General features: G+C 44.6%; 2 protein-coding genes across 2 annotated transcripts in view; both read left to right on the top strand.

The window, feature by feature from the left end:
* Positions 1–14,803, top strand: part of LOC142671351 (uncharacterized) — a 132,550-nt gene extending 117,747 nt beyond the window's left edge. The window contains exon 7 of the mRNA XM_075847159.1: positions 14,018–14,803. Within this exon, the coding sequence (XP_075703274.1) occupies positions 14,018–14,067 (50 nt within the window). The 3' untranslated portion in view covers positions 14,068–14,803. The remainder of the gene's footprint in view (positions 1–14,017) is intronic.
* A 471-nt stretch (positions 14,804–15,274) lies between these two features.
* Positions 15,275–16,928, top strand: LOC142669958 (uncharacterized). The gene is made up of 3 exons (XM_075847109.1): positions 15,275–15,608; positions 15,813–15,966; positions 16,082–16,928. The coding sequence occupies exons 1-3, from the start codon at positions 15,425–15,427 to the stop codon at positions 16,743–16,745; spliced, it is 1,002 nt and encodes a 333-aa protein (XP_075703224.1). The 5' UTR covers positions 15,275–15,424; the 3' UTR covers positions 16,746–16,928.
* The last annotated feature ends 746 nt before the right edge of the window (positions 16,929–17,674 follow it).

The following is a 17,674-nucleotide window of genomic DNA, read 5'->3' as shown; positions in this document are numbered from 1 at the left end:
CAATTCAGTCCACTTTCCTCAGCGGGGATTGACATGCTGCAGTATGAAATATATGCACCACAGGTCAATTTCTGGTTGGAAATTTTACGCAGCGTGTGGATGGGATTTGTTAAATCTCCCCCACTTTGCCGCTACTCTATTCTGCTGCGTATTTTCCGTCGGTAATTTCGGATGTAAAATACGCAACAATTCCGTAATGTGTGTACAAGCCCTAATACAGTAGCAGCAGAGTGGATGAGATTTGAACAAATCTCATCAATACGCTGCGTAAATTTTAAGCAGAAAAAACGCTCAGAAATGTACTTGCGGTGCGGCTTTTTATTCCGCAGCATATTAATTGTATTTGCATAAATGCTTCTTAATTGTTTCTGGTTTTCCCCATTTAATTCAATGGGGAGGTAAAACCCGCAACAAATATCAGATTTTTTTTGCGGCGAAAAACAAGCAGCGATTCTGACGCAAAAAAAACGCAACTCAGAAAATTTTTCAATCTTATACTTACCCAGGATTTAGTTTCTTCGTCCGGGCCGGCCTCCTGGGATGACGTTTCATTCCATGTGACCGCTGCAGCGGTTACATGGGATGAAACATCATCCCATGGCTGCAGGTTGTAGGAGGGAAGCATCGCCATGGTAAGTATCCATTTTTATTTTTTTTTCTGCTCCGTTTTCTGCATCGGCCATTCCTGGCTGAAAAACTGCACCATAATTTGGTGCAGTTTTTCAGCTTGAATTCCCGGCGGCGCACAGGGCGGCTACGCTGTGTGCTTTTACAGGGTATATACGCCATATGTGAACATACCTGTACAGTATATACATATAGTAGCTGCTGTCTTACAACGTTACTGCTGCAAACCACGTCAACATGCTGCATTCCCACAAGTTAGCGCAGTTTTAAAATGATTGTTAACCCCTTAAGGACGCAGCCTAGTTTTGGCCTTAAGGCTCAGAGCCCATTTTTCAAATCTGACATATTTCACTTTATGTGGTAATAACGTCGGAATGCTTAAACCTACCCAAGCGATTCTGAGATTGTTTTCTCGTGACACATTGGGCTTCATGTTCGTGTTAAAATTTGGTCGATATATTCAGTGTTTATTGGTGAAAAATTGCAAAATGTAGAGAAAATTTTGAAAAAATTGCATTTTTCAGAATTTAAATGCATCTGCTTGTAAAACAGACGGTTATACCACCCAAAATAGTTACTAGTTCACATTTCCCATATGTCTACTTTATATTGGCATCATTTTTTGAACATTATTTTATTTTTCTTGGACGTTACAAGGCTTAGAACATAAACAGCAATTTCTCATATTCTAAAGAAAATTTCCAAAGCCTTTTTTTTAAGGTACCTCTTGAGTTCTGAAGTGGCTTTGTGGGGCCTATGTATTAGAAACCCTGATAAAACACCCCAGTTTAAAAACTAGACCCCTCAAAGTATTCAAAACAGCAGTTAGAAAGTTTTTTAACCCTTCAGGCATTTCACAGGAATTAAAGCAAAGTGGAGGTGAAATTTGCAAATTTCATTTTTCTTGCTGAATTTCAATTGTATTCATTTTTTTTTCTGTAACACAGAAGCTTTTACCAGAGAAACACTACTAAATATGTATTGTCCAGATTCTGCAGTTTTTAGAAATGTCCCACATGTGACCCTACTGCGCTCGTGGACTAAAACACAAGCCCTAGAAGCAAAGAAGCACCTAGTGCATTTTGAGTCCTCTTTTTTTATTAGAATATATTTTAGGCAGCATGCCGGGTTTGAAGAGGTGTTGAGGTGTCAAAACAGTGGGAATCCCCCAATAGTGACCCCATTTTGGAAACTACACCCCTCAAGGAATTCATTTAGGGTTGTTGTTACCATTTTGACCGCACAGTTATTTCACAGCACGTATTTGAATTGGGCTCTGAAATGAAAAAAATTTCATTTTTTACAATAAAATGTAATTTGTGATCAAAATTTCTTATTTTCACAGGGAACAAAATACCCCATTTTGTTGCCCAATTTGTCCTTAGTGTGGCAATACCCCATTTGTGGTGATAAACTGCCGTTTGGGCCCATGGGAGGGCTCAGAAGGAAAGGAGCGCTATATGTTTGTTGGAGTCCAGATTTTGTTGGATTGGTTTTCGGGTGCCATGTCGCATTTGCAGAGCCTCAGAGGTATCAAAGCAATGGAAACCCACCAAAAGTGACCCGATTTTGGAAACTACACCCCTCAAGGAATTCATTTATGGTTGTTGTTAGCATTTTGACCACACAGTTTTTTCACAGCACCTATTTCAATTGGGCTGTGACATTAAAAAAATGACATTTTTTCCAATAAGATGTAATTTTTTACCAAAATTTCTTATTTTCACAGGGAACAAAATACTCAATTTTGTTGCCCAATTTCTCCTGAGTGCATCAATACCCCATTTGTGGCAATAAACTGCCGTTTGGGCCCATGGGAGGCCTTAGAAGGGAAGGAGCGCTGTGTGTTCTTTGGAGTACAGATTTTGCTGGTTTGGTTTTCGGGTGCCATGTCGCATTTGCAGAGCCCCAGAGGTATCAAAGCAATGGAAACCCACCAGAAGTGACCCCATTTTGGAAACTACACCCCTCAAGGAATTCATTTATGGGTAATGTGACCATTTAGACTCCATAGTTTCTTCACAGAACTTATTTGAATTGGGCTGAGAATTTAAAAAATATATATTTTTTCCAATAATATGTCATTTTAGCTCAAAAATTCTTATTTTCACAAGAAATAAAATACTCCATTTTGTTGCCCAATTTGTCCTGAGTGCGGCAATACCCCATTTGTGGTGATAAACTGCCGTTTGGGCCCATGGGAGGGCTCAGAAGGAAAGGAGCGCTGTGTGTTCTTTGGAGTACAGATTTTGCTGGATTGGTTTTCGGGTGCCATGTCGCATTTGCAGAGCCCCAGAGGTATCAAAGCAATAGAAACCCACCACAAATGACCCCATTTTGGAAACTACACCCCTCAAGGAATTCATTTATGGGTGTTGTGACCATTTTGACACCATAGTTTTTTCACAGAACTTATTTGAATTGAGCTGGGAATGAAAACAAAATTATTTTTTTCAAATAATATGTAGTTTTGGCTGAAAATTTCTTATTTTCACAAGAAACAAAATACCCCATTCTGTTGCGCAATTTGTTCTGAGTGCCGCAATACCCCATTTGTTGTGATAAACTGCCGTTTGGGCCCATGGGAGGGCTCAGAAGGAAAGGACCACCATTTGGCCTACTGGGGATTTTCTAGTGCAAAGTCATGTATGCAGAAGCCCCTGAGGTACCAGTACAGTTGAAACCCGCAAGAAGTGACCCCGTTTTAAAAACGACACCCTTAAGGCATTCATCTAGAGGTGTAGTGAGCATTTTGACCGGAGACCTACACCCCATAAACTGTAATGTGGGTTCTCCCGGGTATGGCAATACCCTACATGTGGCTGTTATTAGCTGCCTGGACACACAGCAGGGCCCAGAGGGGAAAGACGAGGGGGGATAAGCTGTGCGGAGTGCATCAGGGTAAGTAAAATTGGGGTAAATTATAAACCAAGGGATGTATGATAAATTTTAAAACACTTTCATACAGAGCTCTGGTTATTCGGGACACGTGTCACATTGATATATTGTGTCATCCATTATCGCCCTCTTATAGCAGACTTTGCACCTCTTTTGACTTTTTCCCTTCTTGCCAGTTTGGGGAACTTCTCCTGGAAAGTGTTGCCACCCTGGTACGATGCGTGTGGCCTCGCTTCCAGAAGTACTGGGTGCCCCCCCTTCTTGGTCCCTAAAGATTAGGTTCTTGATAATCACCTCTTGAAATTCCAGGAAAGTTCCCGTCTGGCCTGCACATCGACGTAGCATGTACGCATTGTACAATGCCATCTGTATGATGTGCCCGGCCAGCTTCTTATACCACACCGCATGGCGCTGTAGGGCTTCAGGATTTGATCTTACAAGTCCATCCCTCCCATGTACCTATTGTAGTCCAGGATGCAGTCTGGTTTGGGGGTGGCCTTTCCTTCATATATCCTAAACCTGTAGGTATACCCTGATGCACTCTCACAGCTTATACATCTTCACGCCATACCTTGCCCTCTTACCCGGCAGGTACTGGCGGAATTGAACCCTCCCTTTAAAATGTACCAAGGACTCATCAATAGAAATACACTTCTCGGGGGTGTATGCTTGGGAAAACCGGGCACTGGAACGGTCTAATAGGGGTCTCCGTTTATATAAACGGTCAAAACTGGGGTCATCTCGGGGTGGGCACTGCTCATTATCAGTATAATGTAAGAAGCGAAGTATTGCCTCATTTATTTATTTTTTTAGGTTCCAGTTCAGTTCTGAAGTTGCTTTGAGGGGCCCATATATTAGAAACCCCTATCAAATACCCCATTTTAGAAACTAGACCCCTCAAAGTATTCACAACAGCATTTAGAAAGTTTATGAACCCTTTAGGTGTTTCACAGAAATTTAGAGCAAAGTAGAGGTGAAATTGACATATTTTTTTTGTCAGAAAATCCTCTTTATACCATTTTTTTTATAACACAAAAGGATTTATTAGAGAAACGCAACTTAATACGTATTGCCCAGATTCTGCAGTTTTGAGAAATATCCCACATGTGGCCCTAGTGCGGTAATGGACTGAAGCACCGGCCTCAGAAGCAAAGGAGCACTTAGTGGATTTTGAAGCCTCTTTTTTATTAGGCACCATGTCCGGTTTGAAGAGGTCTTGTGGTGCCAAAACATTGGGAACCCCCCAAAAGTGACCCCAATTTGGAAACTAGACCCCTTGAGGAATCCATTGTAGTTTTTTTGGGGTGCATGCGGCTTTTTGATCAGTTTTTATTCCATTTTTAGGTGGTGTGGTGACTAAAAAACAGCAATTGTACTATTGTTTTTTTATTCTATTTTTTTTATAGCGTTCACCGTGCGCTATAAATGACATATTCACTTTATTCTGCGGGGCGATACGATTACGGCGATACCAGATGTTTATAGTTTTTTTTTTATGTCTTATGGCGTTTGCACAATAAAATACGTTTTGTAAACAATCATTTACTTTTTGTGTTACCTTATTCTAAGAGCCAGAACGTTTTTATTTTTCCATCAATAAAGCCGTGCGAGGACTTATTTTTTGCGTAACGAACTTTAGTTTCGATCATTACCATTTTTAGGTACATGCGACTTTTTGATCTCTTTTTATTCCATTTTTTGGGATGTGAAGTGACCAAACAATTGTTATTGTGGTACGGTTTATTATTATTTTATTTTACGACGTTCACCGCGCGGGATAAATAACGAAATAGTTTTGTAGTTCAGGCCGTTACGGACGCGCCGATACCAATTATGTATAGTTTATTTGTTTGTTTATATATTTTTATTAATAATAAAGGACTTATAAGGGAAAAAGGGGGATTTTTACTTTTAATACTTTTAAATCTTTTATTTTCTTATTTTTACACATCTTTTTTTAACTTTTTTTTAACTTTATTACTTTGTCCCACTAGGGGACATGAGGGCAGGAGGCCCTGATCGCTATTCTAATACACTGCACTACATGCGTAGTGTAGTGTATTAGAACTGTCAGCTACTCACTGACAGCAAGCATAGTGGGTCCTGACATTGTCAGGAACCACTAGGCTTCCGTCTATGGCATAGCCGGACGCCATTGTTTGGTGTCCGGTTGCCATAGTCACCATCGCCGGCCACTATCGCGTAGCAGGCCGGCGATGGCAGCTTAACCCCTAAAAAGCCGCGATCTCTATAGAACGCGGCTTTTAAGGGGTTAATCAGCGGGGACACAGCGATCGGTCCCCGCTGTAGGAGCTGTGACAGCTGCTGAACAAGACAGCAGCGTCACAGCTCCTGTATGTGTTGGGAGGACGGCCGAAACGGCCGTTACTCCCGAGACGTACTATTACGGCATGGAGCGCGAACGATACAGCTGCCATGACGTAATAGTACGTCAAGGAGCGGGAAGGGGTTAATATCCATGCAGTTTTTTGCAGACATTAACAATCATTTGAAAACTGCACTGACTTTTTGTAAAACTGCAAGTGCTACGTGTTGTACTGGACAATGGTTGTTGTTACGATCTGATTGTTTGCGTTAAAGATTATGTACACCTTTGAAAGGGATTTTATATATATATATATATATATATATATATATATATATATATATATTATATATGTGTAAAAATGGCAGTGTATTTTGTGCAACTTTATAATTCGTTTTCATTAAAAAATCTTTTTACTTTTTGAGATACAGCTGATCTGTATCCTGTATACAGAGAAACTGTATCTTACGCTGAATCCTGAACACGTCAGGTCTGTGGGACTGATGGGTTCAGTGTCAGCAGGTCCTGTGTGTCTCTACAGGTGGATGCAGTCGACTACTCTATTGATACCGCCCAAAAAACTGAAGCCTTGCGAAACGGAGAAAAACGAAAACCTTTAGCAACGGCAGCATTACCATTGAAATCAATGATAATGCAAATGGAAAGCTATGGCTTCCGTTTGTGGGTTCCCCTGACGGAAAGGTCTGACTGAACCCATGAACGGAACCCCGACGCAGGTGAGAACGAAGCCTATTTATTACTGTATGATCTGTACAGATGATGGAGGGTACTATTTTTTGGGGTGTAAGCAAATCCCAGTATATCATTACCATTGTTCAGGTCACACTGGAAGCTTCTAATCTGACTTTGCAAATGATCTCTGTATTGAAATGGATTTGTACTAAGCTTGGTTTTGGTATTGTATTTATGTACTGAGCTTGGTTTTGGTGTTGTTTTTATGTACTGAGCTAGGTTCTGATACTGTGTATAGATGTATGAGCTTGGTTCTGGTGTTGTGCGTGTGTGTGTGTGTGTGTGTATATATATATATATATATATATATGTACTGAGCTTTGTTCTGGTGCTGTATATATGTACTGAGCTTGGTTCTGGTACTGTGTATAGATGTATGAGCTTGGTTCTGGTGTTGTGCGTGTGTGTGGATATATGTACTGAGCCTTGTTGTGGTGCTGTATATATGTACTGAGCTTGGTTCTGGATTTATGTATTGATCTTTGTTCTGGTGATGTATATAGGTACTATAATAATAGAAAATTGCAGAGCAGATGGCATTGTTGCAATTCATTGTATATTTAATGGGAACCTCTCAAGTAGTTTTAACCCCTTGAGCCGCCACCATGCAGTAATACATGACCTGACAATATTTCCAAACATTCCCCTGTATGTTTGTTTCAGATACAGTAAAATCCATAAAATCAACTTTTAAAATAGTGCACGCTATATGCTAATTACTCTATTAAGGGTCAGTGGTCGGTGCCGCTATCCTGTAGAATCACACAGTCCTAACTGCAAACCCACCTTTCCATGCTTGGTTGACATCCCCCTGACTGTTATACATCACTACCAGTCTCCTCCAACTTTCTTAGATGCACCATTGCCTTGTACTCCATGAGCACGCACCATTCAGCGAGGTGTACTCTACCCGGCTTCATCGCTGCACCGCATATGCCAAGGAAGTACAAGGCAATGAAGAAGGCTGGTAGTAAAGTAGAATAGTCAGTGGGATGGCAATAAAGGTCTGGGGGGCGCCATTTCCATTTTCGCCTCAGGCAGACGAAAAGCTAGAATCGTCCCTGGGCGGTGGCGCCATTGAAACCAGCCACCACCACCCCCTCCTGCACTAATTGTACCTGCCTTACAATGACTTGCCCCGCTAATCAGCGCTTTTCAACGATGCTAGTGGCGCGATGACGTCATGTGGGGCACTTTATACAGGGGGCGCTATATGTGGGGCACTATCTACAGGGGGCTCTATGGGGCACTATCTACATGGGGCTCTATGGGGACACTATCTACGGGGAGCAGTGTGTGTGTGGGACACAGTGTATGGTGCTATTATAATCAGGGACACAGTGTATGGTGCTGTTACAATCAGGGACACAGTGTATGAAGCTATTATAATCAGGGACACAGTGCATGGTGCTATTATAATCGGGGACACAGTGTATGGTGCTATTATAATTAGAGATGCAGTGTATAGAACTATTATATTTAGGGGTACAGTGTGCGTCACCATGAGAATTTTATCTTCGTTTATAGGTGCAGAAATGCTAGAATAGTGAGTAGCTGAAGACATCTGAGCGGCAAACTCTACAGAAATGGGTCGTGGCCGGGAGAAGTCATCATAGAGGCCTGGACTGGATGGAGAAGAAAAGAGAAAAAGAACAACTAGAATCTGAGATCGGCACCGGTGAGTCACTTAATATAAATGTTTATTCTGCCTCTAATCAGTACTGTAGTCACTGTATCATCTGCAGCGAGATGCTGGGTGGTATGTTTTTTTTTTTGTGAAACAGCAACTCCCAGCATATCCTTACCATTGTTTGGTCCATGCTGGGAGCTGTGGTTTTACGCCATACAAACCTATACGGCAGGGGTTGCACTAAATTGAGCTGTATTTGCGCTGGTGCTGTATATATGTACTGAGTTTGATTCTGATGCTGTATATGTGTACTGAGCATGAGTCATAATTGTGTGTGTGTGTGTGTGCGCATGTGTCCTAGGTGTGAGTGGTGTGCATGCGCATGAGTCCAGCTTCTGGGTTGCATCTGTGCGTCATGTGTCCAGGATGTGTGTGTGTGTGTGTGTGTGTGTGTGTGTGTGTGTGTGTGTGTGTGTGTGTGTATATGGCTGAATATAAAATTGAAATCATACTTTTTAGTTACAGTATGGTGATATTTTAGCATTGTATACTGGTATAATTTGCAATCTTTATACGTCAGTGATCACGCAATCAGGATTTGATTAGGACTAAGTCCCTCATTCCACACCTAAATCCCTTCCAAATCCACTAACATTCTGCATCCATTAATAGTGAATGGGCTATATAATACCCCATTCGCATGCAGCAGAAATAAGTCCGCTTCAAATTTTTTGGGCTCCGCGAAGGATCTTCTAGAATAATGAGCATGTTCATTATACTCGTAGAAAAGCAGTGGATTCATTGGAGTTGGAGCTAAAAGGAACTATTCCTCCTTTCATTTACACCTGTTTTAATAAATCTCCCCATGTCTTGTATATCTGAAAGGTGGTCCCAGCCCAACACTGGCGGCTGCGTATGGCCTGTGATGGGCCTGTGTGCTTAAGAATGCCAGGCGGATTTTAAGTCCTAGTCCGGCCCTGGGCATGGTACACAGCACAACTCCAACTCAATATGGCACTTGACCAGAATAGCACGGGATACATTTTACAGGTGGCAGGAACGGGAAACACTGGGAACTGGAAGACACTCAGGAGACCATTTGCAGAGACAAACTAGGGTAACAACAAAACCGCTCAGGCAAAGCAGGAAGGGGCAAAGCCCTTCTTATAGTCCAGAGTGCTCATGGGCTAATTTAATCCTTATTTCAGGCTCGCGTGCTGGCCCTTTAAGAGCGGGCACGAGCGTGCGCGCGCACCCTACGGGACACAGCGGAGCGAAGCAGAGGAGGAGATGGGGACCAGCGCTCACTGATCCATGGCTGTGGCCAACAGGAGGTAAGCAAACCTGGCGGCCCCCGGCCATGGGTATGACAGAATCCCCCCTCTTATGCCCCCTCCTCTTGAGGCCAGAGCGAGAGAGAAACTTCTTCAAGAGGGTAGGAGCATTGAGATTCTCTTCTGGCTCCCAGGACCACTCTTCAGGACCAAACCCCCTCCAATCCACCATATAAAAGGTTTTTCCACCCACTCTTTTGGTGTCTAGAATCTCCTTAACCTCAAAAGTATCTGATGAACCGCTGGGAGCCACTGCAGGAGTGGAAATCTTGGAGAAGCGTTTCAAGACCACAGGCTTCAGAAGAGAGACATGGAAGGAGTTGGGGATCTTGAGGGTAGGAGGCAGCCGAAGCTCGTAGGAGACCGGGTTGATCTGTTGCAAGATCTCGAAGGGTCTGAGGAACCTGGGAGAAAACTTGTAAAATGGCACCCCAGCCGGATATATCTGGAGGACAGCCAGACCTTGGTACCTGGAGAAAACTGGGGAGGTTCTCTTCTCCTTGTGTCTGCCTTACGTTTCATGTGGTCCACCGCCAGCAGAATGGAGGATCGGGTCTGCTGCTAGATCCACAGGAAGTCCCTAAAAGCGGAATCAGCTGCGGGCACTTCGGACAAAACGGACACCGGGAGAGAAATTTGTGGGTGTTGGCCGTAGACTATGAAGAATGGTGTATTTCTTGTGGACTCGCTAGTATGATTATTATATGAGAACTCGGCCCAAGGAAGAAGCTGCACCCAGTCATCATGCTGCTTGGAAATGAAGTGTCGTAGGTAGTTCTCCATGATTTGGTTGATCCTCTCGACTTGACCATTGGACTGAGGATGGTAGGCTGAGGAAAAAAACAACTTTACATTGAGGAGATTTACAGAGGGCTCTCCTGAACTTAGAGGTGAACTGAACCCCCCAATCAGACACAATATGCCGAGGCAAGCAGTGCAGCCGGAAGATGTGTTGGATGAAGAAGGCGGCCAGTAGAGAAGCAGAAGGTAGATCGGTCAGTGGAACGAAGTGAGCCATCTTCGAAAATCGGTCCACCACCACCCAGACCGCACTGCGTCCCGCAGGTTTGTAACAAAGTCCATTGCTATATGCTGCAAGGGAGCATCGGGCACAGGCAGCGGCAGGAGCAAACCAGCTGGTTTGGAGTGAGCAACCTTGTTAGCTACATACACTGAGCAGGATGAAACAAAGTCCATGATGTCTTTGGGCAGCGTGGGCCACCAAAAATGACGGGCAATCAGGTCTCGGGTTTTATGGGTACCTTCGTGACCTGCCATTCTGAAGCTGTGTCCCCAGTGGAGGATTCTCCCTCTATCTGCCAGGCACACAAAAGTCCTCACTGGAGGGTTGACTGAGACAATGCAAGACGGGTCAATAATACTTTGTGGAGACTCCATGGTGTCCTGTGTCTCGAATGACCTGGACAAGGCATCGGCCCTCACACTCTTGTCGGCCGGACGGTAGTGGAGCTCTAACTGGAACTGGGCAAAGAACAGCGACCACCTGGCTTGACGGGGATTTAGTCGTTGGGCCGTCTGGAGATAGGTGAGATTCTTGCGGTCCGTGAATATCAAGATGGGATGAACAGCGCCCTCTAGTAGATGTGTCCACTCCTCCAGGGCCAATTTGATGGCCAATAACTCCCGATCCCCGATTGAATAGTTGCGTTCTGCAGAAGAGAAGAGTTTAGAGTAATAGCGACATACTATTGTCTTGCCCTTGGAACCTCTCTGGAACAGGAGTTCACCAGCACCAATAGAGGAGGCGTCCACCTCCAATGAAAACTGTTGAGATACATCTGGATGATGGAGGATAGAGGCTGATGTGAAGGCACTCTTCAGGCTATTAAATGCGGATTACGCCTCTGGAGTCCACACCTTGGCGTTCATGACTTTCTTGGTGAGGGTAGAGATAGGAGAAGTCAGTGAGGAGAAGTTTGGAATTAACAATCTGTAGAAATTAGCAAATTCCAGGAAGCGCTCTATGGTCCTCAAGCCTTGAGGGTGTGGCCATTCCAGGACGGCCTTTACCTTCTCAGGATCCATCTTGAGGCCTTGATCCGAGATGATGTAGCCCAGGAAGAGTAGAGCATTCTTCTAAAACATGCACTTCTCCAACTTGGCGTACAGGCGAATCTCCCTTAAGCACAGCAAAACTTGATGGACATGTCTCTGATGAGTCATAGGATCTGGAGAAAAAAAATCAAGAATTCATCAAGATAGACCACAACACAGACATAAAGGAGGTCACGAAAGATGTTAATAACAAACTCTTGGAAGACCGTGAGAGCATTACACAGGCCGAAGGGCATTACTTGATATTCATAGTTTCCATCACGGGTGTTAAATGCCGTCTTCATTCGTCACCCCGGCGAATCCAGATTAGGTTATAAACCACCCACAGGTCTAACTTCAAAAAAATGTCGGCTCCTCGTATACGATCAAACAGTTCAGAAATCAATGGCAATCTACTTTTTACTGTGATCTGGTTGAGAACCATCCTTTTTCTTGACGAAGAATAACCCGGCTCCTGCCGGGTAGGAAGACTTCCGTATGAAGCCCCTCTCCAAGTTCTCCTTAACATAGGTGGACATGGACAGAGTTTCTGGCAAGGAGAGAGGATATACCCTACCACGGGGAAGGGATGCACCAGGAAACCGCTCGATAGGACAGTCATACACACGATGTGGGGGCAACGTCTCCGCCTCTTTCTTGCTGAAAACAAATAGTTTCCACAGCACTGGACTGCAGGTGGGTGCACGCCTCAATTGGACCTGGTCCACGGTCCTCAATATCGGGCAGACAAAAAATGGACAGAGGCAGCACTTCCAAAAAGCATCAGCAGTTTATTCACCCGTGTGACGTTTCAGTCCAACAGGACTTTTCTCTAGCACAAAAAACACACATCAGGTCATAAGTACATAAAGGCTCACAAAGCCCAATCAAGATAAAACAGTGATTAAGACATGATACAATATAAAACAGACTGCACAAAGAAAAAATGCAATGTGAAGTTACAGACATTAATGCCAGTGACAATGTAAACATACATAGTGGTGATTAAGAGACTGAAACAAAGAAAAGACAGTCCTGGTATCAAAAAAAGTGTTGTATATAATAATTGAAATCATTCCAACCTGTCATTTACACAAACCGGAAGGACAAATTCCTCTTGGTTTCAGATGTCCATGTGTGAATACAGCGTATTTCCCACACGTGTATTGGAACTGCAATCCCCACCTGCAGTAAATCGCGAAAATGCGCAGGATTGCAAGTAGTTCCCGCACATGAACACTGAATCGCACACATGGTGGCGGCCATCTTGGGAAAAACTGCTCTACTAGTTCCATGCATGGGTAGTGTAAAATTCACTGTGCGGCGGCCATCTTACATCCTGGAAAGACTGCTTGATGTATAATATTAGAAATCCTGTAGCTAATGTCAGAAAATGTGGAAACAAATGCTACTCTATTAGAGTATTTCTTACTCTGTGATGTCAACAACTGTACCCTAGCGTACGGACGCTCCTATGAAAACAGAGGGACAGGGTCGAATCTATCGCTAGGGAACAGTTGTTGACATCACAGAGTTAAAAATCCTCTAATAGAGTAGCATTTGTTTCCACATTTTGTGACATTAGCTACAGGATTTCTAATATTATACGTCAAGAGTGGCATATTCTTGGGAACCTGTCTGGTGCAGTCCCTGAATTTGGTATTCCCCCAATGATGGCCTTTAGGCATCAAAAAAACCTAAGGGATCAACTTGTACATCCTGTTGTGGGGTCTTTACAAAAGAGTCGCAAATTAACCGTAGCCCCCAAAAAATTGGGTTGTTTTCCTTGCTTGAATTGCGTGAATTGTAATATCATGATGAAGGGAAACATGTTTAGACACCCGACAAATGGCACGACTTTCCATATCAAACAGTTTTTGACCTGTGCATCATCCTTTGTTATATATGTATTACAATGCCCATGCAATTTGTTGTACGTGGGGGAAACCACACAGGAATGTCGCACACGTATTAACAAACATAGATCCACTATTAGGACAAAGAAACTTGACCTTCCTGTTCCAGCACATTTTGTCTCAGCAGGACATATGGTCAGCGATCTGAGATTTCTGGTCATTGAACATGTGCCCTTACATAGGAGGGGTGGTGACAGAGTTGCTAAATTAAAACATAAAGAACTTGAGTGGCTTTATAGGTTGGATTCTCTCCACCCAAAAGGCGTCAATGTTGATTTCAAGGTTGGGGTGGTTTGTAACTGATGGATATATAGATTGTGATTATTCTCCACGATGTGCCTTGGGTGGTTTGCAGGCGTCGTCAGCCGTTGAATGTAAATCTGCAAACACACTATACATGACGACATTTCATTGCAATATAAAATTATATTTGTTTTTAATAAATTATTTATAGATTATACATTTTTGTCATTTCCAGATTCTGTCAACGGGCTGGATGGCTTTCTTTGGTTTCCGGAGTCCTTGTAGAACTGCTTCAATTGTTTATATATATGGCCACTTCCGCTCATATTAATCCCTGGTTCAACACTGACACCTTGTGGCTATGGGGGGCAGTACAGTATGGGACATTTGTCTATTTTATTAAGATGTTCACATTTGCGTTAGCTGATATACAACATTATTCACATAGTGATTGTAATGACGGGGTAGGGAGACAGACAGGTGAGCCCTAATCTACCCGCCACTCAGTCCCTGCCTACTTGTAACGGCCCATCCTAGGCGACGGCGTACAACTGGGCGATGGTCCCTACGCTCAATAAGTGCACGACGGACAAACAGACAAGGGTACACAGAAGCTAAGGGAAATGGGGCAGTTGCCCACGGCAACACAGTGAGCAACAAGAGTAGTGAACGAGCCGAGTCAAACCAGGAGTGCACGAGGTACAAATCGCAGAGCCGGAGCGTAGTCAGTAAAGCTAGGGTCAAAAATGAAGCAAGGTCAATAATCATAGCAGGAGCAGCAGAGCCAGGAAACAGAAAATAATCACAGGCAAAGGAGGAGCAGAAAATGTAGGTATAAATAGACAGAGGGCGGGAGCTAGCTCCGTCTGGCCAGGCTGTGATAGGCTCTCCCACCCCTCAGCCTCCCAGCCTGAGTGGTAGCAGATCGAGTCACTCTATCAGACCTAGGAACAGATGCAGGCTAATTAACCATGGGCGTCGACACAGAAGCTGTGTCAGGCAAATCCTTTACAATATATACACACACACACACACACACACACTATATATATATATATATATATATATATATATATATACACACACACACACACACACACACACACACACACACACACATATTATATATATATATATATATATATATACACTATATATACACATATATATATATATATATATATATATATACATATACACACACACACACACAATACATTTATATATACACATTTATATATACACATACACTACTACGTACTACTACTACGTACTTTTCACGCGTGTCGTACGCACCTATAATAGTCTATGGGGCTGTTTAGACGATGCGTGAATTTTGCGCTGCGTGAGTGCGTTGCGTAAAACTCACGACATGTTCCATATTCTTGCGTTTTTCACGCAACAAGCACCCATTGACTTCAATGGGTGCGTGAAAACAACGCATGCCACACGGACGGTCCTGCGTTGCATGCGCGAAAAACACGCAAGAGCTGTTATGTCCATTCTAATTAGTCTATAAAGCTACACAAAGCTACTCCAAACCAGGAAGTGCCTGCCTTTCAAGTGCGAGGGGGCAAGTCTAGCCAGTGCCAGGAGAGTTGTGTGCGGATAGTTTTGAGCGTTTCACAGCCATACTACAGCCATGCCGCGCGGGATGGATGTGGAGCGCCTCATCCTTTTTGTCCAGGAGCATCCAGCGATATGGGATACCAGATGTGAGGAGTATCATAACAGGACGGTGAAGGAGGACGCATGGGAGTTGGTGGCCAAAAACCTCTTTGGGCAAGAGTGGGAGACTGGCCGAACCCGGGACCGCACTCGGTTGGGTGAGTACCTGGCATTTTCTGTCAATGCCTGTCATGCCTATCGAAAACCTGGGCCCTGTATGTGTATTGCGCTCATTAGCACGAGAAACTTTGGTGGAGCAGGTGCTTCCCCACGTCCCACCGCATTGCCATTGCAGGGCCCTTCATTTTGAAGTGAGAGGTGATAGTTCTGATGGCGTGTTATGTTTTTGTTACATCCAACAGTCCAAGATATCAAGACACGGTGGCGGAGCTGCCGTGATCAATTCAGGCGAGAGATGGGTGACAAGGGACGCAGCGGAGATGGGGCATCTCGCAAACGGCCCTACATATATACTAAGCAGCTGATGTTCCTGAAGGACATCATGGATATGCGCACGTAAGCATTTATGCCGTTGCATGAGTGTAATGTGTGTTTGCCAAGGTCCTGTCTGCCAACGTGTTGTTGTGGGCAATGTTAGATATTGTAGTCATACTTTTTTTGCTCCTTGTAGAACCACCGACAATTTGGAGGACACAGCAGAGGAGACTGACGTGGGGGAGTCTGTGGCCGAACCCCCTGCTCCCAATATCCTGCCACCCAGCCCCGAGCCGACACCCCAGGAGCCCGCACCAGGCCAGTCAGAACGGCCGGTTGCCTCTCCAGCCCAGGAGCGGCCCGTGCGAGCCCGCAGTCGGCGTGTTCGTGCCCCACAGCCCTCCACAGCTGCCCAGGTGGATACGCGGGTACTGGACTATCTCAGGCGAGCCGCAGAGGAGGATGGGAATGATGCCTTCGGCCGCAGCATTGTCCCCCTCCTACGCCTGGTGCCGATGGACCTTATGGGCCGTCTGCAGGCGTCGATCGTCACATTGATCGACGCTTGCAGACCGCCACACAATCCCCATATGTGTTTCACGGCAATAGAGCAGTGGCGAAATAATTACATGCCGCCACCCACGGCCCAGGTGCCTGGGCAATTCCACCCTGTTCCCCAGATGGTACGGCCGTATCCCTACATGCGCCCTATGGCTCACCAGCTGCCAGGGCACACATTCCACCCACCACATCAGCACCACTATGCTGGCGAGGGACAACCTACCCAGCTCCAGGTCCAGCATAGTGGTGCTGATATGCAGGAATATGCCTCCCCAGGACAAAGATACCAACACCTGTGAGTGTGTTGGTGGGAATATCTTTGGACGGCAATGTTGTGTGTGGTGCAAGGCTGCCCACGTTTGTTGTGTGCGCACGCTGTTGTTTTTTTGTTCGTTACACCATGTTCTTCGTGTGTATGTTCAGGTGCAAAACGTTTTAGTTGGCTCCAAAGCCATCAAGAAAAATAATCATGGTTAATGGTTTGCTTTCATGTTATTATTCATTTAGACCACACAACACAAGGTTTGCCACAATGTTCCTTTGCCTACACTCTCACACACCTCTGGCCTTTTGGACCAATGCATGGCCATGTGATATAAGGTTTTAGTTCATCTGTCGGGGTTTGACATAGCTTGAAAGCGATTGCAAAGTTTAGGTCCTGCCATGGGCCCCGAGGCAAACGAACTACACTTGCACTTGGACGGTCCTAAAGTGTAGTCGGCACAACAGGATATATGGGGAAAGTAACTCAGCAACTGTATAAAGTCCTGCTGAACCCCTGAGAGATGTAAGCTCGCAACGCGCGTCAAGGGTCCTCTGGTTTTGCGCGTCCCTAACCCAGCCCCAAACCCACAAATACACACAATAGTTACATGGTCACATGACACGTGGGTAGTGAAGCCGCCAAAGAACATACACCCCTTCAAAGGTCTTCTGGCCCCCACGGTGCTGGTCCAGATGGGCACGCAAAATATGCTGCCAACGTATTACGCACGCGAAGGCCAGAAGAGACAGAACGCCCTTGAGGATTCACCGGGACATTGTCAGTGGTGCCTGCATGTGTCAGGATATATTCTGCATCAAAGTTAGCATCATTAATGTGGCAGAAGTTATGCAGAACTACACCCGCTTGTATAACACGTGTGACATTCGGCATGGACAATTGCATGGTTGAGAGAAATACACCCCACCTGTTTGACATAATGCCAAAGGCACATTCCACACAGCG

Source organism: Rhinoderma darwinii, chromosome 1 (genome assembly GCF_050947455.1).
Source record: "Rhinoderma darwinii isolate aRhiDar2 chromosome 1, aRhiDar2.hap1, whole genome shotgun sequence".
Classification (NCBI taxonomy): Eukaryota; Metazoa; Chordata; class Amphibia; order Anura; family Rhinodermatidae; genus Rhinoderma; species Rhinoderma darwinii.
Note: the sequence above shows the minus strand (reverse complement) of the source record. Positions and strands in the feature narration are given on the sequence as shown.

Bases quoted from the DNA above. Each gene is read 5' to 3' on its own strand.
- LOC142669958 (XM_075847109.1), top strand. From the start codon at position 15,425: ATGCCGCGCGGGATGGATGTGGAGCGCCTCATCCTTTTTGTCCAGGAG. The intron at 15,609-15,812 runs GTGAGTACCTGG...TACATCCAACAG, and splicing joins CCGGGACCGCACTCGGTTGG to TCCAAGATATCAAGACACGG. The intron at 15,967-16,081 runs GTAAGCATTTAT...TGCTCCTTGTAG, and splicing joins GACATCATGGATATGCGCAC to AACCACCGACAATTTGGAGG.